The sequence below is a fragment of the Ambystoma mexicanum genome, chromosome 7p, assembly GCF_040938575.1.
Source record: "Ambystoma mexicanum isolate Mex_15411 chromosome 7p, UKY_AmexF1_1, whole genome shotgun sequence".
Classification (NCBI taxonomy): domain Eukaryota; kingdom Metazoa; phylum Chordata; class Amphibia; order Caudata; family Ambystomatidae; genus Ambystoma; species Ambystoma mexicanum.
The window spans coordinates 97,913,590-97,939,982 of record NC_090939.1 but is presented as its reverse complement, the minus strand read 5'-3'; the positions used below and the strand labels follow the sequence as shown (position 1 = coordinate 97,939,982).

The window sequence follows — 26,393 nt, the reverse complement described above, 5'->3', positions numbered from 1 at the left end:
AAGGGCGGCCTGGCGGAACAATGTACCTTTAAAATGAAGAAGTGGCTCCTGCGGTGGCGGTTGTTCCTGGTAGTTCCTGCAGTTCGGGGGATCCAGCAGAGGAAGAGAGGCTCTCGTCTTGCCGGAAGGTTCGAGTTACTGCACTACCCAGGGATGAAACCAGCCGCGGTTCCCGACGAATAAAAGGTACACTCCTTTAAATCGCGGCCCGGGTGGACGGGTGCCTGGCTATCCGGTCTCCAAGTACAGGGTACTGGCGATTCGACCAAGGCAAGTCCGGGAAGGCGATTGGCAAACTGGTTGGCCCCACCAGCTCAAGGGAAGAAGGCTCTTTCAGATGAAGATCTTCTCTCATTGTGTGGAGAAAAGTGATGAGACGCTGCAGCAGGGCTTCACTGGTGGTTGTCATTGCAGAGGTCTTTGGCTTCTCTCCTCTTCGACTTCTTAGTTCCAGTGGCGACGTCTTGCTCTTCCAGTCCTTAGGCCCCTGCTTTTATGCAAAACGATCCCCATTCATACAGCCTAGCTGTCACTCACACAGTGGAGTGGTCATCTTGGCGGGAGACCCTCCAGCCTATCAGGAAAGAGTGCGACATGGGTTGCTGAGGCAACCCTGTTCAGGGGTCCTACTCCCCCCCACACAATCGACCCACCCCCGACTCAGTGGCACCGAAAGGAGGGCTTCTTGGCAGAAGCCCGCCAAAAGGGCGAACAAAGGACCCCCGACCTGGGTTAGGAGTTTAATATAACTTCTTTCTCGTGTCTTTATCTAAAGTTCTGGCAAATAAAACCTACCGGAGTAAAGTTAATATTAAAATACACCGGCGGTATGTTAGAGGCCGTCAGAAAATGTGGTAGCCTCGAACAATGGGAAAATCCCAGAGGAAAATATTTGCGGCTAAATATTTTCGGTAGTAACCACTGCCACCAGCCAGAAACATTTGAGAGAGGGACTGTACGGTACCCTCTCGAAAATGAACATAAGCGAAAAACTATTAACCCTTCACAGTACTTCCATAGTAAGATGGGTTGTACTGGTTTAGTTCACAAAAATGGACTAGTAAAGTCAATGGGGACTTTACATACCGTGGGAGACAGTAGTCCGTCCCAGGGTATGGAGTCTGTTTGGGGGTCGCTACGGCACCCCTGTGTTACTGATAATATATTGGCATGCCAACCTCCACATTCAGGTCTTCATTGATACCGCACTGCCTGTGCTCTATGCTTCTCTTGGGGGTACGATTTACTAGCTATCATTTGGTGCCCCATATATTGCTACCCTGTATTAGGCCTATGTTGGGTGTTCTGGAATGGTCAAAGCCAGAGGGGGTTAGATGGTTATCATGAAAGGAATGGTGAGATTGGGGGCTGGTGAGCTCTTGCCTGGCGGGGTGGAGGGTGAGGGGGCACAAGCAGTTTAGTGAAGATGGATGGGCATTTTTTCGGCTGCAGCCTGTTCCTGTCCCACGCCCTTGGCTGAGCGCATTCTGTGCAAGACTGATACTAGAGAATTGTAACATTGGAAGGACAGCGAGCGGATGGACTTCCGTGAGAACAAAGTTCTTGCTGGGCTGATGTGATGTGTGAGTGGCTTGGTCCCTATGCGAGAGAAGCTGGGGGTGCGAATGCTGTGGTCTCGCAGAGCAGTGGATTCCAGGAATAATCAAAAGATGGCGTTTTGGCCTAATACCAAATGGAGTTCTAATGATTGGGCTTGGGTAATGTAAAATAGCACATTTTTCTTATGTTGGCTCTTAACCGTACAGAACAGGGGGGTGGCTCTTAGTGCATGGCTGTGATGAAGTTTATTGGATAAGCAAATTTTAAGTAGTCTTAAAGGCATGGTCTAGTAAAAATTTTTATTGTCCCAACGGGTCGGCCATGTTTTTTTAAGCCTAAGTGGCTCGATTTTAGAAAACTTTACTATGGACCTTACCCGAGTTTTCGTCCATTAACGCACGCGAAAACAAGCACCAGGGAGCTGCCATTTTCTGATAATCCTATCTTTTCCCCGATCGCCCTGGCGGACCTGCTTTTGCGGCACTAAATCAATTCCCCCGCCCCTGAGCCTGACATTATCAAAACATTCATATTCCCCGCCTCTCCCCGTGACGTTACTGTGCTGCGTAGGCAAACGCGCCCAGTCGTCTTCTGCGCGACTCCACACAGAACCCGGAAACCAACACAGATCAACTCACAACACATCGCGCCACAATTCGGAATATGAAACTGTACTTTACAATGAAACAGCAACACGCTACATTTGGTAAAGTACATTTATTTGACATGAAATGTTTAGAGAATATTCAGCAATTGCCATATGAACTCCGGAAGCCATTTATTTTCTTTTATCTGTATCCGCAATAACTGTTCCGTTTCATCTTGAGTCACGCGGTGTTCCTTTATGGTACACAGGGTGTTCATTTTCGTAAAAAGAATCACTTTGGAAGCGCGGTGAACCGCAAGGCTTTTCCATCAACTAGGCACTAGTCCAGCCTAAAGGTTATGTTTCTTCTAGCCACTAGTACAGCGTAAGGGCATGTGGGCCCTTGGCGATCGTCCTATAATATGGTGATCGTGCTCCAGTTGACACAAAGCTGCAGGTGTCTGCTGAAGAATCCATCCGCCGGTGTCTCAAACAGATGGCAGTGGCAGTAAGGGATCAAACACCTGTTATGAAAACAAAAAAATTATAATTAGTCTCGCTAGCCGAACTTCATTAATATTACTCATTTTATTTATTACGGCCGATCAGAAACTATTTGCTTGCAAGGGTAGTTCAATGGAGTATGTTCGTCTCTAAAATCAATGCGAAAAGTAACGAGATAAATCGAGGCCAACACACAATGATAAACGACAGTCTACATGCGTGAGGAATGATATGATATATGATATGGCATTTGTAACGCGCCTATACTCAAGTGTTACTAGGCGTGACGAGGCAGGTGGGGAACAAGGGCAGACAGACAACGATCCTACTAGGCCAGGTGTCTTTCTGATCGCGCATGGGGATGGGCTGTACAAGGTTAGTTGAATACAAATTAAATAGGGCCAGCGGTGGCAAGTGCAAGGTAAATGCCGGGAGAAGGGGCTGAAGGATACAGAGACAGTCCCGTAGTGCAGGGAAAAGTGGCTGGGCCATGGAGCGAGATCGGTGAGACCAGTGGACCTGCATGCCCATGTGCCCACTACGAACAGTTTTACTTGCTTTTCCTAGCTCTTCATTCATTCATTCATTCATTCATTTATTCATGCATCCATTCATTAAATCTTCATTCCGGTATAAAAGCGTGTAAAGATTTACTTACATTATGTTTGAAATGTCCATTGTGTCTCTTCGTAATGCAGTCTGTAAAACGGACCGTGCTCTTAACAATGATTTTTCGTATACTGACCTAAAACTGAAACTCGGTCTAGTTTCTGAATTTTCTGCCTTATCGTCTCTTACGTTATTGCGCACTCCCTTCAAATGCAGTTCTTTCGGCATGGTCCCTGTCTCAAGGTCAAAAAACAATAGACCCTTATACTTCCAGTGCGACTTGTGGGCCTCATCTGGGCGCTGTCCTTCGCATTCTTTATTTGCAACATCACGTAGTATAGGCATCTATGAGAACTTGAAGTTTAGAATCAGTCTATGTAGTGCGCCTCAATGTGCAAATGGGAACTGGCTTCTCTCCCAAATGCCACGGCCCGCTTGGCTGGCGCGTTCTAAGTGCCCCAATTTTGTCACCGTTGTCTGCGAGCTTCGCAGCCCAAATTGAGACATTTAATTTTTGGCGAAAGGTCAGGGAAAGTATAAAGTACCACAGGAGTTGAGTTAAAAGTGAGATTTATTGTTTGTTTGTTTTATTATTTGCAATACGCAAGCCTCCCCTCCGTTAACAGTGCGCAGCATTTACATTTACATGAGATGAGACATGAGAAAAATATATACATACACATATGTGAGGTGAATAGAGAGAATTCAAAGATGACACCCAGCTTGTTCGCCACCCATGATGGTGAAGTTAGGGGTTAGGTTTACAGGTACACTGTACAATAACATTTATTTACAAAAAGACAATCGTATTGCAATTATTTAAACCGGGATTTGTACTTCACAATCAGCTGTGCATCGGGTGGGCATGGCACAGTCGCAATGTTCGGTGGCAATGGATCACTGCTCTGTACAGAAACGTCCAAAATTCCATATCTGTGCTTCTCTAACACAGCAACAATAAGGCCTTTCACAAAGTCGAACTGCATTTCATCATAGACTGGTTTGATCACCCATTGCTTACTTCGTTTTGAAAACACCTTAGTGTAGCGAGGCATCCTTACTTTACCCCTAGTCCTAGATTGTTCACGTCCGACATTGCTGTTATGGGCCAAGACCGCTAGTAGAGTGCGATGTTTCATGCCCTGAAAGCTAAAATGCAAGCGCTTTGGCCTGTACTTTAGGCACATATTGTGGAATACCTCCAAATCTCCTGTGTGACAGAATTCTGTTAGTCCTCTCAAATCTCTTGATAGAGTTTTGTCGAAAACAATCTTCTCAATGGCTTTGTGTGTCGGTGAAGATGGAATCAACCACTTCTTCTTCCGTGCCTCCTCTGGGGACAAAGGGCCATGTTCACATTGGTGGAAATGTTCATTTGCTGTCCAGCGGTGAACGTTGGTACAGTGGTGCATCAGTGACCGCCTTTTTTCAAGTAGTATTTCCACTGACCCCTCACAAGTTTTTGAGCTCCACCAAAGATGGTTGGTGATAGAATGTGACCACTGCAAAATACTTTCAAAACCTTTTTTCTTTTTCCTGCAGCCGAGATTTTCTTATTGATTGATTTAGCAAGATGCCATACGTCAAATTGATGTTTAATATGTGGGAACTGCTCTCTCATTGTCTTGGCAATTGAAACGTGTCTATCCGTGGCTATGAGGTCGATGTGCATCCCCCTCGATTGTAGATGTTCCACTGATTTTATAAATCCTAGTTTCTCCATGGCCACTGACGATGTACATTGTGTTACCTGCACGACCACCGAACTCACAATTTTCTTACTATCCATGTCCTGAAAGTGGTAGGTGCAGTACTTGGCAGAAAATCCAGGGCTATCGCACTGTCCATCGCCGGCTAGCCTGAATCGTTTGCCTTCGAATGTACTTGCTAGAGACAATTGTTTAATTTTCCAAGCATCACTAATGGCCGGAAACAGATAATCACGTTGGTATGTGTAGTACAGCGCTTTAGAAATGAAATGGAGTCCCACAAACTGAAAGAAAGCCTCTAACTTTCTAAAACTGGAGCCACTAAAAAGTGATGCAGCTGCACACAGTAGATTGCCTGCTGGCATTTTCCCCAGCATTGGTTGTGCAGACCATGAGAACCTATGATTTAATCTACAGGCGGCATTTATTTTGACGTTACTGCCTTTTATTTGACAAGTCACATTAATCAATGGCTTCCCACATACATTACCTCTAATGGAACGCACACATTTCAGCATACTTATAATTTCCATCAAACAACTGTCGAATACAATGTATTTGCTCTCTTTCATTAGACTGTCATCCTGCGTCAACGTTGTTTCGGCCTTTGACGTTGTGGAGATTTCAACACATTGGAAAGTAATATCGCTGATATCAAGTTCTGATGCGTCTATGGATGCTGCGGCTGGTTCATTCACTGTCATTTCAACATCTATTACTTCAACATTGATGGGAGAACACAACAATGTCGACAGGTTTTTTGGTGGCAAATTTTTGGCGGGTGTAGATTGTGTAAATTGATCTGCAACTACTTCAGAGCTATCTTCAATACATTCAATAACATCTTCTTGTGGTGGTCCGTTCGCACTGTAGCTATGGTCCAATGCAACTTTGCTGTAGTCTCCAAACACAGTTAATTCATATTCTGGCCATTGGACATGAGCATCTCGAGCCTGAACACGCCTCGCCTCGCCTCAATTAATAGTTCCTCCATAGTGTACACGGTCTGGCAAGCCACATCTCTCATTCGCTTCGCTTCACTGTCTGTGTGTGTATAGTTCTGACACCCACGGGTAACTGGAGGAGATATTGGAAAAGGGATGTTCAGTTTAAACACAAGATGGAGTGTAGTAGAATTGAATGGAAAAAAACATAAAATAGTCCCCACCACAAAACATTTTTTAAAGTTATGAACTGTTTGTAACTAACCTTTTTTTGTTTTTTTTTTCTTTGCAACTTTTTTGACTCGACCTTCAACATCTGCACGCTGTAGCTCTGATTCGTTTCCGCATGTCCTCCCTTCCTCTTGCGCTGCAAGGACTATATTTTCTCTATCCGCATAGACAGCACGGAATGAGGCTCCATCGTCTCCCTGAAACATAGTACTTTCATTACTAAGTATCAAAATATTGTTAGCATAAAACACACGTGAGGACGAACACACAGGTACATCTCAATAGTCAAATACGATTTAAACCTTGTGTGCAACAATCAAAGGTCAAGTGTTTGACCAGTGATGATCTATTTCGATGGAACTGTCAGTATCCATACCTCTGGCTCTGCATGGACTGCCATGAATGGTTGTATTGGAGAGGAGGCATCCGCATCTCCCTGAAACACAGTACTTGCATTAGTATGCTTTTCAATATTGGAAACACAACACACACTTGGGGTCGACGGCACAGGTACATATAAAGAGATAACCGCAAATGATGCATTGTCCAAAAGAATCAAGGAAAATCCAAATATGATCACATTTCATCGACTTATTTCAACGATTCCTTTACATCTGCATCATCTAAATGAGATGTTGTGATTGTGGTGGAAGCTCCGTCGTCTCCCTGAAACACAGCACTTGCGTTAATAGGGAAGAAAGTATAGCAAATGGAATCACGTTATATGATCACGCATGATGGAGCTGTCATTATCCATACCTCGTGCTGCTGAAGAATATCTATGGATGTTGCAAATGTAGTGCGCACTTCCGAAAGCTGTTGCGCCGATTCGTATACTTGAATGTCAGGCTCTGCATCAAGTGCAGGGGTTGACGCTCCATCAACTGCCTGAAACATAGTACTTGCATTAGTGAGGATTACAATTGCGAAAACATAAAATACACCTGGGGTCGACAGCACAGGTACATATCAACGGCCAACCACGAATGAAACATTGTGTAGAACAATCAAACGACAAGAATTCCAGCTCTGATGATGACGCTCGATGGAGCTGTCAGTATCCATACCTCCTGCTGGTGAGGAACATCTAGAAACGTTGTAGATGTGGCGGACGCTTCAGCATCTCCCTGAAAGACAGTACTTGCATTAGTATGGATAACACTAATTATAACTGAAAACAAACACCAGTGGACGATAACTAAGGTGTATATTAATTGGAAAGCAGTAACCAAACATTCTGTAAAATAATTACACGATAGAATAAAACTATTACTTGACATGCATAAAACAAGTCTGTAGCGGATTAGCCTAGTAAGATTACCTGATACGCGCTAGAAGTGGTTGATAACTGCGACCACGTCAAGGATGTAGAATGTTCTTGCTTCAGATTCATGGGATAGTCAAGAAGTTGTAAAGGTCAATTAATGATTGATAATGAAATGCCAATATTAAAAATAGCCATGTAAGCCGACAGAATACTTGAAAAATGCTCAATACAGCACAGTTCCATGTCCCCATATATATATACATTGCGTTTGTGGGTTATGAAATCGAAAAAGAATATATTGATAAATGTCATTATTCAAAAAAGTATACACTCATATCAATGTCGAAATTATTACAAGGGATAGAACACCTACAATATCTATTCCATTCGGCTGCACACTACCGCAAGGCCTAAAGCTAAATCCGGATACTTGACTCGCCGGTGGCGGAATGTGGACGAATAGAGTGGGAATAGCGTTTTCGCGCAATTTCCGTGTCGTTCGCCGTTTATTCTTCTTTGTTACCCAAGAAGTTGTGTACACGTCCAAGGAAAAGTGCCGGCTGCAGATGCGGTATCGATCACCCCTCTTGTCCTGTAAGACTTGTTGGACTCTACTTTCCAGCTCATACAGTGGATATCCGCAATGTCTGACCCATTCTCTTATTCGATCAACCGTTTTCGGGAATACATGCATTGTAGTTCCTTCAGATTTCGCATGGGTCTTCGAAGGGCAACCGCTAATCGAACAGGCAGGCATTGTTGATGAATCTGAAAAGTAAATATCGACATTATTATACAATCTTCAAGAGTAAAGATTTGATACAAAAGTAAATGAATCATACAATGATCAATGCAAGGTTTGTTTTGGTCGCAGGAACTATACCAGTTCATTATGTGCTGCTTAGTATTTGCATAAGTTGCAGAAATGTATAATTGATGTGACTGAAATCTGAACATGTGACTCGTCCCTTGGATGTTCTGTCTTGCACGAGAAGGAAACATGCTAACATTATTGACTGGACCCCCGAAGGATGCAATTCAATCACAATAGTCACAGATGAAAATAAATAGATCTATTGATAGCATAGCAATGGAAACTCAAGTCAATACCAATGAGACCAATGAACATAGCACTATTTTGTACTCTACTGGAAAATAGAAATTTAAAAATCTGCGAAATATAACCAGGATACATGGCCTTACCTTGACCAACAAACAGTTGGGTTCAGCAAGCAGAGCAGTATGTTGCGAGAGAATAGGTGGATGGCCACAGGTAGCGCACTGATGGGTATGCTCGAAGCGGTCGGTCACAGAGTTCACGGATAGCACAACGACAAGCAGATTAGCATAGATCTCAGTGGTTCCCAGGTAGCACGTTCAAGAGTTGACTTGCAAAGCACAAAGATGTTCTCATGAGACATATCGAGTGGTTTTTAAAGTATTAGCAAATGGGGTGTGTTTGTGAATGAATGACGTATGTATGTCGTGGTATTAGGGCGGCGGCCTGCCTCAGGGGAGGCCTGCCTGGAGACACGGGAGGCCATGTGACCGATGGCCCCTTGGCGTGGGACACCTTTTGAAGTGTACATGTAGTTTGGCACCTTGGCCTTTCGCGCCCCGGACAGCCCCCCATGCCAGCGCGCATCCACCGGCGCGTACCGCCTTTATATCAATATACAGTATATCGCCTTTATATGAATGATAGTATATCGTTGCTTATCAATAACAAATGCCACATACCAGAGATTCTTGTGAGCACAGACCCACACTTCAACCGGTGTATTATAGTGGCCAAGACCCTAGGGCCTGTATAATCCAATCGTAATTGTTAGTATAGATATATGTGTGACTTTTATAGAGACATAACCTACTGAAAGACTTTGAACAAGTGTTATTTAGTGCATGCATTATTGAGAATGTTATGTTAGCTTAGATAGATAGTGACCACCCTGCTTCACAGCGACCAGACCTTCACCCATTCGGAGCACAGGTGTCTGACGTCCATCCTTGAATGGAGACACACTTGATTCATTTAAAAAATCGAGACAAACGTTGTTAAAATATATGTGGTGTTTTATTTTGTATCTTATTTTCATGACACAAAAATACAAGACTTTAAAGATTATACAGGTCAGGTTGCAGCACAGCGAGAGAAAATCCCCTGTACTGACCGCTGTCACTCGGGAACGTTTCTCTAATGGCACGAACGGCACAGGCGGGTATCACTCTTCGAACGCGGTGTCCAAGCCTCCCGTGAAGCCACCATGTAAAGGAACGATAGGCCACCAGCCTGTACCACCTGTGAAAAGGAATGAAACAAACTGTTTTTAAATGACCCAGATAAGTTTAATAAACGTTTGTTGTCAATGACAATTCTTGTAACTAATGGCATTTTACACGGACAAATGCTATCTAGACAATGCACACTATTGAATGACTTACATGCGTTACAATGATATGTAGATGTAATTTTGGATGTAGTAGAAGAACATGAAATAGGAGTGGCATGACAAGCAGAGTATACTTACTCGTTACTCGGATTACGAGGACGAACAGTTGCTCGAAGTTCGTGCATAAGCACCATCATTCTCAACACGGCCCGTGTGAGGCAGGCTGCCCTGAAGTCTGGCAGCTCGGTGATGCATTGCGGTCGTGGCTCGCCTTCCGAAATGTAGGCCAGGCATCCCGAGTTTTCTCGGCAGCAGCAGTTCTCGTCCTCAGTTGGCATTAGCTCGCACCGATTGCATGTGCACCAGGTGGAGACGCCGTCCATTCGACTAGGCCCAGGCTCTTCATCTGTTGATTCGTCCTGCCAACTGCCGTCCGAATCCCCATCGTTTTCACGTGCTTCCCTTTCCAGTAGTTCCTCCTCGGTATACTCGGGCTCGTACATGTAGGGCATTATTGTAGCCATTGTGTGTTAAACAAACTAAAATAATTTATAGCAGTGGTACTGATATCTGTTCACACGGGCTACAAGCGGCGAAGGTAGCTGACCCGAGCACTGAAATGAGTCACAGAATACTCAAAGTAACAGAGAGAGGAATGGAATCGAAAATCTGCTGCTGTGTGTTGTGAAACGGTCTGTTTATACTTATTGAGGAGAGGCGTCCTGCCCTTTCCATGGCGACACTTCATTAGCTGAAGCGCAGCGAATGTTGACACAAGACGTGCTTTGGCGTTGGGAAATGGGCGGTACGAGTCTGCTGATGACAGGCTCAGGGGCGGGGGAATTGATTTAGTGCCGCAAAAGCAGGTCTGCCAGGGCGATCGGGGAAAAGATAGGATTATCAGAAAATGGCGCCTCCCTGGTGCTTGTTTTCGCGTGCGTTTAATGGACGAAAACTCGGGTAAGGTCCATAGGAAAGTTTTCTAAAATCGAGCCACTTAGGCTTAAAAAAACATGGCCGACCCGTTGGGACAATACAAATTTTTATTAGACCATGCCTTTAAGAAACGGGGTCCTGACAATAAGGCTAAGTGGGAGCGCGATCTCAGAGTACAGCTTACGGAGAGACGTGGTCGTATGTGTGCAAGCTCAATATCATTTAATTCAAGGTTCCTACTCATACAATTTAAAATTGTTAACCGGCTGCACTACATACCGGTGAAAATGCGGCAGTCCAATGCAGATTGTGCGAGCAGATGCCCCAGGTGTGTGGAAAAAGATGCAGGTTTATTGCACATGTTTCACATCTGTGCCAAATTAAAGGTGTACTGGGAGAGGGTGTACAGCGTACTACAGGAAGTAATTGAGCAGCAGATAGAGGTTACACCAGTAGCCTGCATGCTGGGATATATTGGGAAGATGTCGAAGTTAAATGTAGGTTTGTAAACTTGGTTCTGTTGCTGGCGAAAAGGCACATACTGTTGAAATGGATATTGTATCGCTCACCTACAGTTACCAAATGGTGAAATGGTGTAATTTGGGCCAATGATAAAGAGGAGATTTATTAAACATTAGTGCATTCTAGTACTAGGCGCAAAGATATATGGTCTGACTTTCGCAGGTATCTTAGAAAACAAGTGGCCAGTAATCGTACGGTCATGGGAACCTAGGTGGCTGATGCTTTTGCTGCTGCCAAGTTCAATAAAACTGGCATTGTATTATTGTGTAAGTCTGCTAAATGTGCTGGTATCGAAAAATCTGTGGTGTTGCCAATTGTTAAATAAAGTTTACAAAATATATATATATATATATATATCTGCGTCGCTAATTCAACTGCCTTGCTCACTCGGCATGCTGCTTCCAAATGGGATGAAATGCAGGCTTTACTCAAGGGCATGGCCTGAAGGAGTCAAGACACTGGTGGAGGCAGTTATTCAAGAAGGCCAGGTTGCGTCATATACGGTAATTGAAAGGAAACTTGATGAAGCAGAAACCGCAGCTAATGAAGCAGTCTTGAAACACTACTCCCAGACCAGCGTATTCGGGCATGTGATAGTCCAACCTGATCAACATTCCAATAGATGCAGAATATTTATTTGTTAGCCTGGTCTATGGCACCATGGAAAAAGCAAAGAACAAGAAATCATGAAGCCTGTGAGACCATTATCGTGCAGGCTGTTCTCGTGCAGAGGTTCCAACTTTAATCAAAGAGGATACATTGTTCCTGGAGGCAAAGTCGGCAGGAACGTATCCAGACCCTGCAGGAACGTATCCAGACTCTGCAGGAACAATATCGCGATTATGTCTACACCATAGTTGGAATGTAACTGCGGGTGGTGTGGGGGTGGGAGTAGGACAGACATAAGAAAAGGGAAGTGAAGACTAAAGCGGTTTGTCCATGAATAGGAGGTAATCACCACTGACCAGTGGCTGTTAGGCACTTCCAGTGTACAGTTGCTGATCTCCCTGTAAAGTAAATCTACTCTCTCAAAATGCCTCCTTCAGCTTTCCCACAAAAGTGGGGCAATACAAGAGCTTCCAACAATCCATAAAGGAAAGGGAATGTTCAAAATGTACGTGCTTGTATCCAAAAAAGACAAAATGATGTACTCTTTACTGGATCTAGTCTTTCCCCTATTGAGCCAGGAAGACTACATAGCAGCATTGTACATTTCTTTTAATGTTCCCAAAGCATAATGATTCCTGCTATTCAAGCCAAGTGCATTACCCTACCGGTTCAAAGTTCTTCCTTTGGGGATAACATTTGTTTTTATTTTATTTTTTTAACCAAGGTGCTATTGGTGGTCTCATTGCACTTGTGCAGAACACTCTGGTCTCAATCAAACTATTTCTCCAATTGGGGTTCTCAATCAATGTTTCAAAGTCAAGTCTCAACCCAGAAAAAAAGAAATGTAACAGTAGAAGGAGACCCTGATCAGGTACTGGCTTTCCCGTACAGGGAAAGAGTACAAGCCTTCATGGCAATGGTTCACCTTTATTAGCCATTGTACAAGATGATGTAATAATAATGGTTAAACTGATAGGAATGATTGTCTCCTACTTTTCAGTGCCACAGCGAAGACTACATATGCGACTGTTCAATAAGAACTCGGAGCACAGAAGCCGCAAGCAACTGTTGATTGGGAAGATCCAAGTGGCAATAAAGCAAAAGGCCGTCCATGCGGTAAAATAATAGAACAAACAAAACATTATCTGTTAATGCCCTTTTGAAAATCCCCCAGTTTCCATTACAACCAACACCTCAATAAAAGGGTGGAGATCCAATCTCTGTTCCGAATAACACGAGACATGAACCAGTCTATAGCCAGAATACTTCTAAATCCTGTAGCTTGTGACCAATTCTCTAGCTTTTTGTAGGTTCCACATACCAAGTCCGGGAAAAGCCCAGGTGGAGAAGTAACACAGTCGCAATGTTCTACCTAAAAAAATATGCATGCACTGAGGTGCAGACTCGAACACTAACTTAAATAGCACCACTGATTTTGGAATTGATGAACAAACATATCCCTTTAAGCCCAGTATGTGTCGGGCATAGACAGCCGGCCTCCATTACCATGTGTTGCAAGAACATGAGTGGGAATGCAACTCAAATACACTCCAACATTGACACAACAAAACCAGCAGATATGATGGGGACCCAAGGTAGCTTGGGGGGGCTAGCGGAAGGTCCCATCATAGAAGGTTTGGGGACACGATTTGTTTTAACAGTACTAAAGCTTTTCTCTTGCTAATTAAATGCAGGTGTTGGTTCCTGTTGGGCAGAATCCTGTGCAGTGCCCTTAGGGACCACTACACACAATTAAGACTACAGGTGGCAATACAAGTTTTACCTTTGGTACAAGCCTGTACTACTATGTTAAAGTGGTAGCAGTAGAGGAGCAGCCAGGCTTATCTCAAGAGTATATGAGCAGTAGCAGAGATTACAAGGGACCACAATTACTGTGACTCAAGCAAACAGTGACTCAAGGTTTCAGGTTAAAAATATAAGTAAATGTATTTTTAAACCATTTGTTATTAACACAACACTTCTATTAATTCAAAACGACACGTAAAATACACTACAACCAACCAATTCACTTGGGTACACTCTAACTCAAGGTAAGTACCCTATGTTTTAACGGACCGGTGTTGCGAAACAAAAGACGTTACTGAGAATACACTTGCAATCACTTTTTGACAGTAATGACAGTTCGGTCTTACTAAAGAAACGCGTATCCGCGGCAAGAAATGTTACTGGGGAAAAAACACACTTAGCACCTGAGTTAACCAGAGAGAGTTGGGGGCAAAAATCATAGGCAATACTTTTGTCAAAGCAGACAGAATCAGAGAACACTATTTGACGGAATTCAAGACAATAGGCCGGAGCCAGTGTCAAGTGGAACCGGGTTCCTGTTGTTGAGGATCACAGTTGGACAGTTCAAGATTCAATGTTGCCAGGAGTGCTTGGATATTGTCAACGGAGGAAGCAAAAGTTATAAGGAGGAGGGAAAACAAGGGCAAGCCTTGGAGGCGAAGAAAGAGGGATTCACCCTAATTCCACTAGCAGAACACAGTACTTTATTCAATGAAGAAGCTGGTGCCCCGGCAGTTGTTCCTGGTACTTTCGTGCAGACCCATGGTTCCTAGAGCTTCGGTGCGAAGGACGACGTCTGGAGGGGTCTGCACCACACAGGGATGAAGCTGGCAGCAGCGAGGGTGAATAAAAGGTACGCTCCTTAAAAACAGGAGAGGCTCTTCAGATGGCTATCCAGACCACTACAGCAGTGTGCAGCGATTTTAACCAAGAAGAGGATCCTCTGGCTGTGGAAGATGAGCTGGTTATCCCCACCAGGCTCAAGGGAAGAAGACTCCGGACTGGATCTTCTCTGGTCGTCGAAGGGTAGATAGCGCAGGACTGCAACAGGGCTGCACCGCCACGGGTAGTTGCAGCAGTCTTCTTCTCCGCTTCTCTTCGGTTCCTTGTAGTTCCAGTAGCGACTCTGACTTCTAGCCCAAAGAGACCTGCCTTTTATGCAAAAATCCCCCATTCACACAGCCTGGCTCTCAATCACGCAGCAGGGGGGTTGTCCAGCCCGGACAACCACCTCAGCCAATCATGGCAAAGTGCGACTTGGGTTTCCTAGGATACCCTGTGCAGGGGGGTGACTACACCCTCCCTCATATTCAGCCCACCTAGACACCCAGGCGCCTGGAGGAGGGTTTCTTGGCAGAAGCCCGCCAAAAGACCGTGAAGAAAGGAGGCATACCTGGTTTGCCGCTCAAAGTAAAACACAAGAAGGACTTTAACAAAAAGAAATGGCGAATAAACCTGACCGGAACCAAAAGAAAGTATTTGGTCAAGCGTGTTTATGTTCGAGGCTAATATAATAGCCTAAAACAATACCACGTTTATATAATATTATCGCGGTAGAAACGTTAGGGTAGATACCACTGCCACCAGCCAAGTCTAAATGTTAAGATCAAAACAATGTTCTAGGAGGTACAGATAAAAAGGGATACAGAGTAACCCTTTCCAGTACTCCATGTAAGATGGGGTGTACTGGATCTGTGGTTAAATGACTAGATAAAGTTAATGGCAACTTTACCCTTTTCTGGGGGACTGTAGTCAGCCCCAGAAATGGAGTTGGGGGTGAGGAGGGGGGAGTCTAAAAGACAACCCTATGTCACTGCACTGAAGGTGCTGTGTAACACACAAAAGAAGGGGACTACTGAAGTGGTGTACTCCAGATTCCACAATCACAAAAACAGGTAGAAGACACATGGCAAAACATGGGTAAGAGGGGGGGAAAAAGCTCACACTCTTACCAAGTGAAAAAATAAACTCCAGAAATCCAGCAAAGCTGCTGGGGGACTCGCTAGGTGAGGGAAATTAGCCATAAAATGAGAATTCTCCCTAACAGTTCCACATGACCAATATTTCACAGGATAAGGTTTCTCTTGGACAGCACCCATGTCTTCTCAGGGTGTTCACTAATGTTCATGGTAATCAAAAAAAATGTCTTCCCTAATCCTTTCAATCCACAAAATATTTGCTTTGCACATTAGATTTCAAAAGAATCTTGCAGATTACCAAGGCAGGGCATACACATTTTAGTGAATTACGGTACAATCGTCATAGTTCTCCCAGCATTTAAAATCCATCACAGAATGGATTTTGGCTTGCATCATTCATGGCTACTCGAAGTCTGGTGGATCTCTTGCTGGCAGACCTAGAGCTCCTAATGTGAGACAAAGCAACTACCATTACTCCCATGAGGCATAAACTTTATTGTGGACATTTGGAGAGTAGTTGCATGCAGGTCAATCCATGTTTTCACAAGGCCTCATGTATTCAAAGTGGGTCAAGTTTCTATGTGCAACATATTTAATTGACCACAGTTTCTAGCTACAATTTTTGTTCTTTTGGTTTCATTTGACTTGTCAACCCCTTGTGATTAAAGTGAAGATACCAATGATTAACTATGATTATGAATGCCTTCCTTGTCTCTTTTCGCTTCCATGTGGCGCGTGGTGCTTTTGGGTATGTGGACTAATATAGCAATATCAAGTTTGATAAAGTGCTTCTAGACTACCGCCTCCTGCTTCTCTAAGAGCTGTAATAGCAGCAGGTGTACTTGTTAGCCAATGTGTCCTATTCTATATCTCCAAAGGATGAAGGTGATTAGTCTATCATGCTTGGTTCAAACATTTCTCCTAATGGCTGAACACAAATATGAGGTGAGCGTTTCACCTCCAGGAAAGGTCTTACTGGCTGTCCTCATCCCTTCTCTCAAGTTTGTGGTTTGCTGTTCTGATGATGTGTAGGATCAGTAAAGAAGATCCCATGATGAAGAAAGGGTTATTGTTACGTCACCCCTTCATGCAAGATGAGGGGTAATAATTGTGAAATTTATTATCCTATTGGCCCTACAATAATGAAATGAAGGTGAACTGCCAATTCCATGCCTCACAGGGATGTTCTAAAGCAGTGCTCTTCAAGCCTTTTCATACCAAGCCCCCCTTGAGTAAACATGTTTCAAATGGATTGTCTTCCCACGTGTTCCTCATCTTTGAAATACGATATCCAGCTTCAGCTGCTGTGGAATTTTATTTTCGGCAGAGGGTGCTGTGTGTTGATGCAGTCAACTCGTTATTGAAGGTTTGTGTGTATATATATATATATATATATATATATGTGTATATATATATGCATGCTGCGCCCGTTGGCTTCAGTTTGGTTTTTTTGACGAGTAAGCTTACGCTTCGAGAAACGACTGTGCTCTGCTTTAGTTCTAATCGCAAAACGTCGAAGACCGGGTTGAAGAAGTATCGAGACTGTGACTCCAAAATGTCGATAACCGACCCACATCGAGTATGTCTGTGTTGTCTTTGTGTGGAGCACAAGAACTCGGCCTGCTCCAAATGCCAGTCTATGATCGGAAAGGCTCTGATGGAGCAAAATGGGAAATTGGCGGTAGGTTAAAAAAAAATCCCCATCTACCTAGTCTAAAAAACCTTTTTCCGATGAACCGAGAGCCGACTCTCCTCGAGGGAAGAAAGTTAAGATCCAGTTCGGGGCATGGCTCCCGCCACTCTTCATCGTACTTGAGGAAATGGAAAAAGAGGTACCACAGGTTGCCTTCTTCGACTTCCTCGTCAAACTCCTCCCCGGAGAGGGCATCTTGTCCCACAAAGGCCTCCACACTGGGCGAATTGAAAGCATTTAGGTCGAGAACTGCTGAAAATATTTGAGGCAAAAATCCTCAGCAAGCCATGCTCCTACCGCTCCTTCCAAAGAAACTGGAAGGAAAAGGGCTCGAGACAAAGAAACTGGAAGGAAAAGGGCTCGAGACAAATCCTGCGCACCTCTATTCTGGGACTAGGGCCATGTCCTAATTGAGAGCCGTCGTGTCAACTTCAGCCCGTAGAGTGAGTAAATTGCAGGCACTTTCATCCAAGTCACCCTTTAGTATTTTCCACAGGGATAAAGTGGTCCTGAGGGTTAAGCCTTCGTTTTTACCTAAAATAATTTCAGAGTACCATCTAGGACAAACATTGTATTGCCCACTTTCTATCCTCCACCTCACCCTGGCAAGGAGGAGAGATTACACAGATTGGATCCACGTAGAGCTCTAAGCTTCTACATCTCTAAATTATCCAAACTTCGTATTGATGATCATCTTTTTATAGGCTATAAAGGTCACAAACTGGGTCAGGCTGTGACTAAACAGACCTTATCCAGATGGATCATTCTGCCAATTTCAGAATGCTACAGGCAGCAGGCAAGGATGCTTCAGAAGGCTTAAGGGCCCATTCCACCAGGGGCATGACTACCTCTACAGCTCTGCAAAGGGGGTTGTCTGGATCAAAAACATGTGTGAGGCAGCTAAGTGGTCCACTATACACACGTTCACAAAGCATTACTGCCTTGAGTCTTCCGTCGGTCAGGATGAAAGCTTTGGAAAAGATGTCCTCCATTTGGTTCACTAAATTCTTACTCTTTCCCTTCCACCCCCCACCCACCAAAACAAACACTGCTTTGGTAGTCTATCAAAGATGACGTGGGAGGACACAATCCATTCAAAGGAACAAGTTACTTACCCCTGGTAACCACCTTTCGACTGGATATTCCTCCCACGTATTCCTCATTGCCCTCCCAGCCTACCCCACAGTAGAATTTCCCATGCAATTACAGCTTTCGCTCCTTCAAAGTTTAGTATGGGCAAAGTCGTGCTAATGCGGGTAGTTTCTACTGTATGAAAAACAGAACTGAAGCCAACGGGCGCTGCACGTGCTATATAAACCTTCAATGACATAGTCCTCTAATGAGGCACTCGAGGGATATAGAGTTGACTGCATCGACTCCCAGCACCCTCTGGTGAAAAAACATTCCGAAGCAGATGACGCTGGATATCGTATATCAAAGATGAGGAATGCATGGAGGGAACATCCAGTCGAAAGAACGTTACCAGGGGTAAGTAACATGTTCTTCTGGGTACCCACCCCACATCACCCACCCCACATGTAGGGGTTGCCCGCTAGGGTGCCCAAAGGATATCCGGGGGCCCCAGTCACTTTAAAAATATAAGCATATTTTCTACTGCTTATATTTTCTATTAAAATTAGGCACCTTAATCCTTGTTTTATATTAAAAACAGTCATCGTAATCCCTTTTTAGAGATTCTTGGACCCCCAGTGCATCCTTTTGCCCCCCCAGTGGAGCCAGCCCCTGCCTCCAGTTTGAAGACCACTGCTCTAAAGGCTCTGTTTTGTTAACATAATATATTTTTTTATTGTCTTGGTTTATTTAAATCTTTAGAAAACATATCGTCAAAGGATAATACAACTGAATAGCTAATCATATCCATCAACAGTACATCAAAAGCTGCAGCAAAACCATAACACATTTTTATCACAAAACACGATGATTCATGAATAATTTTTCAAATTTAAAAGAAACAATCTTCCTGGCTCAAATCTCAAAAATATTTAAAACAAGCTTTATGTCATAAAATACCACATCATAAACAAGTATCAGTATAGCATAAAATTGAAGTGACAGTGATAAATCACATCTTTGTCTTCTTCATTGCACGATTGAATCAAGTGAGTAAGCTTTGAGCATAGTCTACAAGGTATCCTCAATATTAAGCCAAATCACAAATATTTTTCAGGAAGGCAGTAACCCTTATCCTTAAAGCAGTAGTATTGCTGTGTCATTTGAAACCACAATAATTCTCTATTGACACAGTATTAATGTTCAACAAATTGATCAAAATAAAGAATATGTTGGTTAAGCAATGCTGGGCAAATAAGTAATATATGCTTCAAAGTTTCCTGAGTACCTTCATTTTCACAAAATCTACACCATCCCCATATGTCTGTTAACAGGTTCCATTTCTTTTGAATATAATTTGTTCTCAAAACATTGAACCTGAATCTCATGAACACATTTCGTAGATTTCGGCAAGGATATTTTTCCAGATAGACTTCAATTGTAGGAAAAAATGTCCAAATGAATATAACTGGTTAGTCATTTTCAACTGCATAACTGATCTAACAGTCTGATGCCAGTCATCACTTTTTAGGATCTTTTTCACTTTCAAAAGGTTCGACAAAAGGATCTCAGTGGAGATTCCTAAATTACAGAGATGTCTCCATGTTAGTCTTCAGTTGATTACAGTAAATATTACGGTCCATCCCCACAACTGTATAGAGAACATCTGATGGATTTGTTAGACATTTTCTCCATAACAATAGTTTTTTCCATATAATAATAGATTTCCAAGATTGGAGGGCTAGTTTGTATCTAATTGCCTCAATCGATACACATTTAGGTAAATAGAATAGAATTCCTTTCCATATTAAACTTTGAGGATTTCAGAAAATCAGTATTTTCGAAGTCATGCAACTCAATTACATACATTAGTCTTGGAATTTCCTTCATTACATAAAAGTTTCTAAGTGGGACCATTGTATATTTATATTATTTGATCTCTAAATTACGCATTTGTCGTAGAACCATCTCTGCTTTCGTTTTCAGTTTATTTTTTATAGTCACAATAGAACCAGATCGTATAAAGTAATATCCTAGATATTTGAATGCATTCTGGCATTTAATGTGTTTACCTTCCACATGCCATGTAAATATTAGCCGATTTTTATTTTCTTTTTTTTTTTTTTTTGGTTTACCCAAACATATAAGTTGTCTTAGATGCATTGATTTTTAGATGTTATTCTGATACAAAAGTAACAAATGCATTTATCATTCTTTGTAGACCTACTTTAGTACAGTCAAAAAATAAAAAATTATCAGCATAAGCTAACTAATCAAATGATACATCGCCTAGTTTAGGTGAAACCAAACCTTTATTCTTTAGTGCTGTATCCGCTCTACAAACGTATACATTAAATAAGGTAGCTGCTAACATACTTCCTTGAAGGAGTCCATTCGGGATATTAATCTCAAATGTCAGTAGACCTTCAGAATTAAGCCTTACTTTTATTTTTGTCTCCGAGTATAGCTCTATGATTATCTTCAGAAGATGTTTCGGCATATTCAAATCTTTCAGTATCGACCATAGCATAGGGCGGTCAACTAAATCAAAAGCTTTACTGAGGTCCATGGACACTACAAAAATAGGAGTCCCTTCTTTCACCAAAGTCTTTGTTTGCGGGCTTTTCAATACTAGCCCCCCACAGTCTGTGCCCATATTTTTTTTAAACCCAATCTGTTTGGAATCAAGTATATTGTTACAGCTGATCCATTCTTGCATTTCTTCCAGTATAATAGAAGCAAAGATTTTTGACTCTGGGTCTGTAATGGCTATAGGTCTGTAACTTTCCGGCGCCAGTCTTGAGCCCTTTTTATATACAGGAATACAAGCGCTAGTCTCCAAGACTCGGGTATAGTTTTGGTCAATAGTATGTCATTATATAAAATGTGTACGATTTTTGCCCACAGTATAATATCAGATTTTAAGATTATATTGGATAAATTATTGGGTCCATGAGCCGCAGAATTTTTTGATTTTCCAATAATACGAGAAATATTTGGAATCAAGATGTTCAATAACCATTCACTGACTTTCTCATTTTCACCTATAGGAATACCATTTTTGTCGTACATTTTCGTGAAGTGGTCTTGCAGTTTTCTTTGACAAATTTGGGTGAATGCAGATCTTTTTGGGTTAAATCAACATTGTTGATAATTTGCTAAAAGTTGGAGATATCTTTACCTTTAATGGCATTAAGCATTTCTTCGCCATCTCGTTGTGCTCGTATTCCCTTGTGGCTAATTAACCAGTTGTTATATTGTTTTTTTTTTTTTGATCAGTGTAGGTGTCTGTCCGGGAATATATCCTTCTTTCAGAATCTATCGGATATCTTTCCTCATTTTTGCCTTTCGATTTTGAACCTCCGTATCAAAGCAGTGTTCATGCATACATCTACTTTTACCAGCAGGATTGATTCCCTCTACGAAGTTAAGTCTAATATCATTGATATTTTTGGTAAACTTACTCGTAGAGAGGTTCAACTCACGTTCTTCCCTGGACATATTGTTAAAATCTCGTACTAAGACAGAAGTAAATCTTTTGTTTTTGCATAAGTCCATCGTATTCTATTTCCTCTGGAATTCACAAGCAAGCCCTCGGTATAGCATGATGTTTTTTCTGTTAGACCTTGTTAAGTCCATATGTAGCAAATTGTGATCGCTAGTAGGCATATCGACCACATTAAGTTTTGGCAAGTGTTTATCAAGGCCAGCAGTTACAAAAATGTATCCAAAAATGGAACAGCACCCTCTAGCATTCCATGTATAACAATTGTTATCAATTTTTGTCAGTCCCATGATTTCTATAAAATTAGACCATATAGCCCCTCTTAATTTGGGGTTACACACTGCAGTTTTAGCCTTCATGTTTTCTAGGTTACCAGCCGATATTTATGCATCAACCTCTAATTGGTCAATATTACAATCCCTGTTCAAGTCACCTGCTATAAGAACTAGGCCATTCACATTTATTACACACCATTCATCGATTTTCTTGATCAAATTATTCATTTCCTTATTAAGTTGTAAGTCTGTGTATTTTAGTGGGTTCCAGTATACATTTATAATACAAAGATGCATGCTAGTACCACCAATAGCAAGCTCATGGGTCACAGACAGAAATGAATTCAAACTAGACCATTGATTGTTTGTAACAGCTTGTGAGGTCTGTTTACAAGCAGTTATTAGGCCTCCCATTGGTCGTCCTTTGGCACCTTTTTTGGCAGTCAACTGAACAATATCGAACCAATCCCATAGTAGTACGTCAGTAGCCCAGGTTTCTTGCAGTAATAGGAAATCATACTGTTGTAACATGATATTTGAATCCTGTGTGGTAACTGAATCTTGGCAGAAGTTGTTGTTTATTTTTCTTTTTCATAACTGAGTTAATTTATAAACATGTATTGATTACTTATTTTAGTTGATCTGGCTTTGTTATACTTCCTTTGTTGTAATCTGATTTCACATTCTTATTCAGAGATAATCATATTTTTATGATAGTACACAGGAATGAGAATTAGAATTTCAATTGAGTATTTTTCATTGTGTATTGTCGTAGGGTGAGCTGCATCTGAAAAGGGAACTGGAAGAACGGAAACGCCTTGAAGATGAGCTTCGTGACCATCGTATGTTGATTGATGCTCTGACATCAGAAATAATGGTCCTCCGGGAAGAAAACAGTTGTAACCAGGTAATGGCAAAGTAGCTACTTGTTGTCCTTCCCAGTCAGTGTCTTGAGTGAAGTTGTTTTAACCCCTTAACTGCCAGTGCTGAGCCCTTTTTCCAACATTTTGGTAGGTTGGCATGCAAAACCTTGTAACTTTTTTGTTGCAATTGATATCGGGCCAAATCTGCACCCGTTTCTTCCCACATGTAGGCAGTCGTAAAGCCTTGTTTGCTGAAGTCAGGTATGAGAAAATAACAAAGTGACAATGTTGTATTTTTTTCACAAAAAAAAACAATAACATGATGTACAAAGAAGCCAGTGTTTTTTTTCTTGTAAGAGATGTGTGCAAAAGGTTTGCAGTTCTAAATATGCCATCTTCCAACCTTTCAAGAGCAGGTTGAATGGAAAGAATAAAATATTTTCCATAAGTATTATGTAGAATTGTGGAAGCAGGAGGTCGGCACACAGGAGACATGGTTCTGGCTATAGACTTTTTATTGGTAGTAAGACGAAAGAAAAATCCCTGTCTGAAACCTAGTTTTAAGAGGGTTTGCCCTGCCTCAAATAATACTAAGGAGTGCCAGGATGTCAGTCTAAAGCAACAAGTCCACCGTCCTTTGTTCAAAACATATTTCTGTCCCTTACACTATACATACAACTAAAGGAAAGGATATGTCTCCTTTTTTAAAAAGAATGCTTTTTGGGGGCGTGGCTTGTAGCCACTGCGTACGGCATGGCTTCCTAAGACCTCCTGCCTGGCCCAATGCGCCACACTGCATATCTTCGTTCCTAGACCCCGTTTTAATTAACAAACTATACGGTTTGTGTCGGAAGCCTCTCTGATGGTATAGTTCGAAGGACGACATCAGCCGTGCCTGATTTGACATGATTTCAACCTTTTCCTCGGACCGGGACCTGTTTGTAGTAAAATGGCCGCCACACCATGAGGCATTCGCCCACAGGGGGAAGGACGAATGAACTAGACATATCTCTGGCTGCCGAAAGCTTTCAACACTCAGCTACTCAGCTGCATCGCCCAAAGAAAAGAAGGCATGTGCGAATAAAACCGTGCCCGGCTACGAGGCAGCGCCGCTCCGGCCGACATCATCGGATCGGTGATCCACCAGGCTACGAGGCAGCGCCGCTCCGGCCGGCATCATAGAATCGGTGATCCACCAGCCTGAGGTGCGGAGGGGCACGGGCCATCCGCCGCTCACCCGCCGCCCCCAGGCTCCTTACCTCCACTGCTGCTGTCCGGCGCTTTGTTTCGGGGCGGGCGAGCTACCCGCCACTGGAGCTGCTCGTGGGTGACCCGATTGGCGCCTTTCATCCCGCACCTGGAGGGGGCCCTTCGCCCCGGACCCGGCCATTTATCTGGAATCCTCCTGAGGGACCAACACAGGACCGACACCACCCCGAGGCCGCAGAGACCGGAGGGATTCATACGCTGCCTGACCTGACGTAAGCCACATCGCTGGGCCGGTGAGGTGCTACGGGACCTTCCCCTACAGCTAACAGCCCGCGGGATCCATCCCATCAGGGCTGATCCAGGCGACTGTGGGCCTACTGGAACTACGAGAGAGCCCGGGTCCTGCGGCGTGAGGTGAGGTGAGGTGAGGTGAGGTGTTGGGGGGGTGGGGAGGGAGTAGTCTTCTACAGTGCCCAGAAGTGGGCCACAACATCACCATTCACGAGCGGCCCCCTCCCACAACTCCCCCCAACTAGAGACAGTTACACCCGCCTGGCCTGAAGCCCCACCAGCGGTGCCCTCTCCCGCCGACTCTTCCTAAGACCGAATTAGGCCGGTCCAACAGCAACCTTCCGCCAGAATACCCAGCAGCAACAGTACTCCGGGAGTGGGCTCCCCTCCTTGCTACCCCTATCGGTGCCACTTTGGTGGGGCCCTGGGTGTCGAGGCGAGTCCCCAGTTTCTGAGGGGGGAGCGGACCCGCCGCACGAACACCGCGTCAAGACAGGCACCTTTCAAGCACAATGTCACGAAGCGGGAAATCGACCAAGCAGGCAGACATTGCCACCCTCATGGTTAATTCCTCCACCGATAAAGCCAGAAAGCTGGACCCGATGGAGGAGCCTGCAAAATCCAACACGCCCTCTTCAGCGGCGCCTGACCAGAATTCACCACAGGTTGCCACGAAAGCTGACCTGCAAGGTCTTTTATCAGCGCTAACCAGGGAAATTCAAAAAAGCACAGAGGCAGTATCAAAGAAAATCAACTCGCTGGACAAAAGGATAGGGGAAGCGGCGCGCCAAACCTCCGAACTAGAATCGGAGGTCTGCGATCAAAGATTTGAGACGGAGCATGACAGAGATCGAATATTAGCCCTAGAGGAGAGATGCTCCATCCTTGAAGCAAAGCAAGAAGACGCGGAAAACCACTCCCGTAGGAACAACATCCGCATACGGGGTATCCCATCCTCCATCCCAGACGCGGATCTGAAATCCTATGTCTCGAAACTTCTCCGTTTCATAATCACTCTTCCAGATGATGTACCCCTCGAGCTGGACCGGGTACCTAGAACAACTCAGAGAAAAACATCCAAGTTCCCCCCTGATGTCCTAGTGAGGGTGCACTTTTTCCAAATAAAGGAGGAAATTATGCGCGAAGCAAGACCGATGCGCCAAATCACCTTCCAAGGAACGGCAATATCTCTGTAGCAGGACCTGGCAAACTCAACACTGCAGAAACGGAAAATCATGCGCCCACTGACAGAATGGCTACGCGAAAGGAAGACCTTGTACCATTGGGGATTTCCAACATCAGTAAGATTCACATGGGAGGGGTCCCAAAAACAGATACAATCCATGAAAGAGGCAAACAAATTTATGGGGCGTAAGAGCACGGAGGAGGATTCCGAACCCGAAGTCCCAGCCCATCCCCCCCACCCCCCCAGACCGTCCTCCGGGAAGAGGGATGGTCAAAAGCCTCTAGACGACATAGACCCCGTGGTCCTCCAAAGAAAGATGCCGACACATGATGAAAAGGTCCTGACACCGCACGCAACTATAGACCCTCAAGCCGCAGGCAACTGCTCCCTCTGAATTATATTGTGGCAAATCCTAAAGTTAAATTAATCACATGCATTTTACCGAAAGCGAGAGCACTACTTACAACAACATTATACTTTACTTCGGCGGCCCAGTTGGCCAACATCAGGCGCATTGGCGCCACCAGCTCTCCCAGCGGCAGTAGGATGAGGTTTCTCCTACCAGCTAGTTATGGGGTGGGAGGGCAGGGGTGGGTAAGGGTTCTGAGAGACCTGCAACATACAACAGCAACAACAAGACGAGTTCAATACCAACACAAATCCGCTACACGTCCAAGAGGCTCGCGACCTCAGCCACGGACCAAAAGA

At 43.7% G+C, this 26,393-nt stretch overlaps 1 protein-coding gene across 9 annotated transcripts in view; it reads left to right on the top strand.

The window, feature by feature from the left end:
- SPICE1 (spindle and centriole associated protein 1) overlaps positions 1-26,393 on the top strand; it is a 1,365,450-nt gene that overhangs the window by 786,521 nt on the left and 552,536 nt on the right. For all 9 annotated transcript variants that reach the window (XM_069635857.1, XM_069635859.1, XM_069635855.1 and 6 more), the window contains one exon: positions 22,912-23,043. In XM_069635857.1, the coding sequence (XP_069491958.1) occupies positions 22,912-23,043 (132 nt within the window). The remainder of the gene's footprint in view (positions 1-22,911; positions 23,044-26,393) is intronic.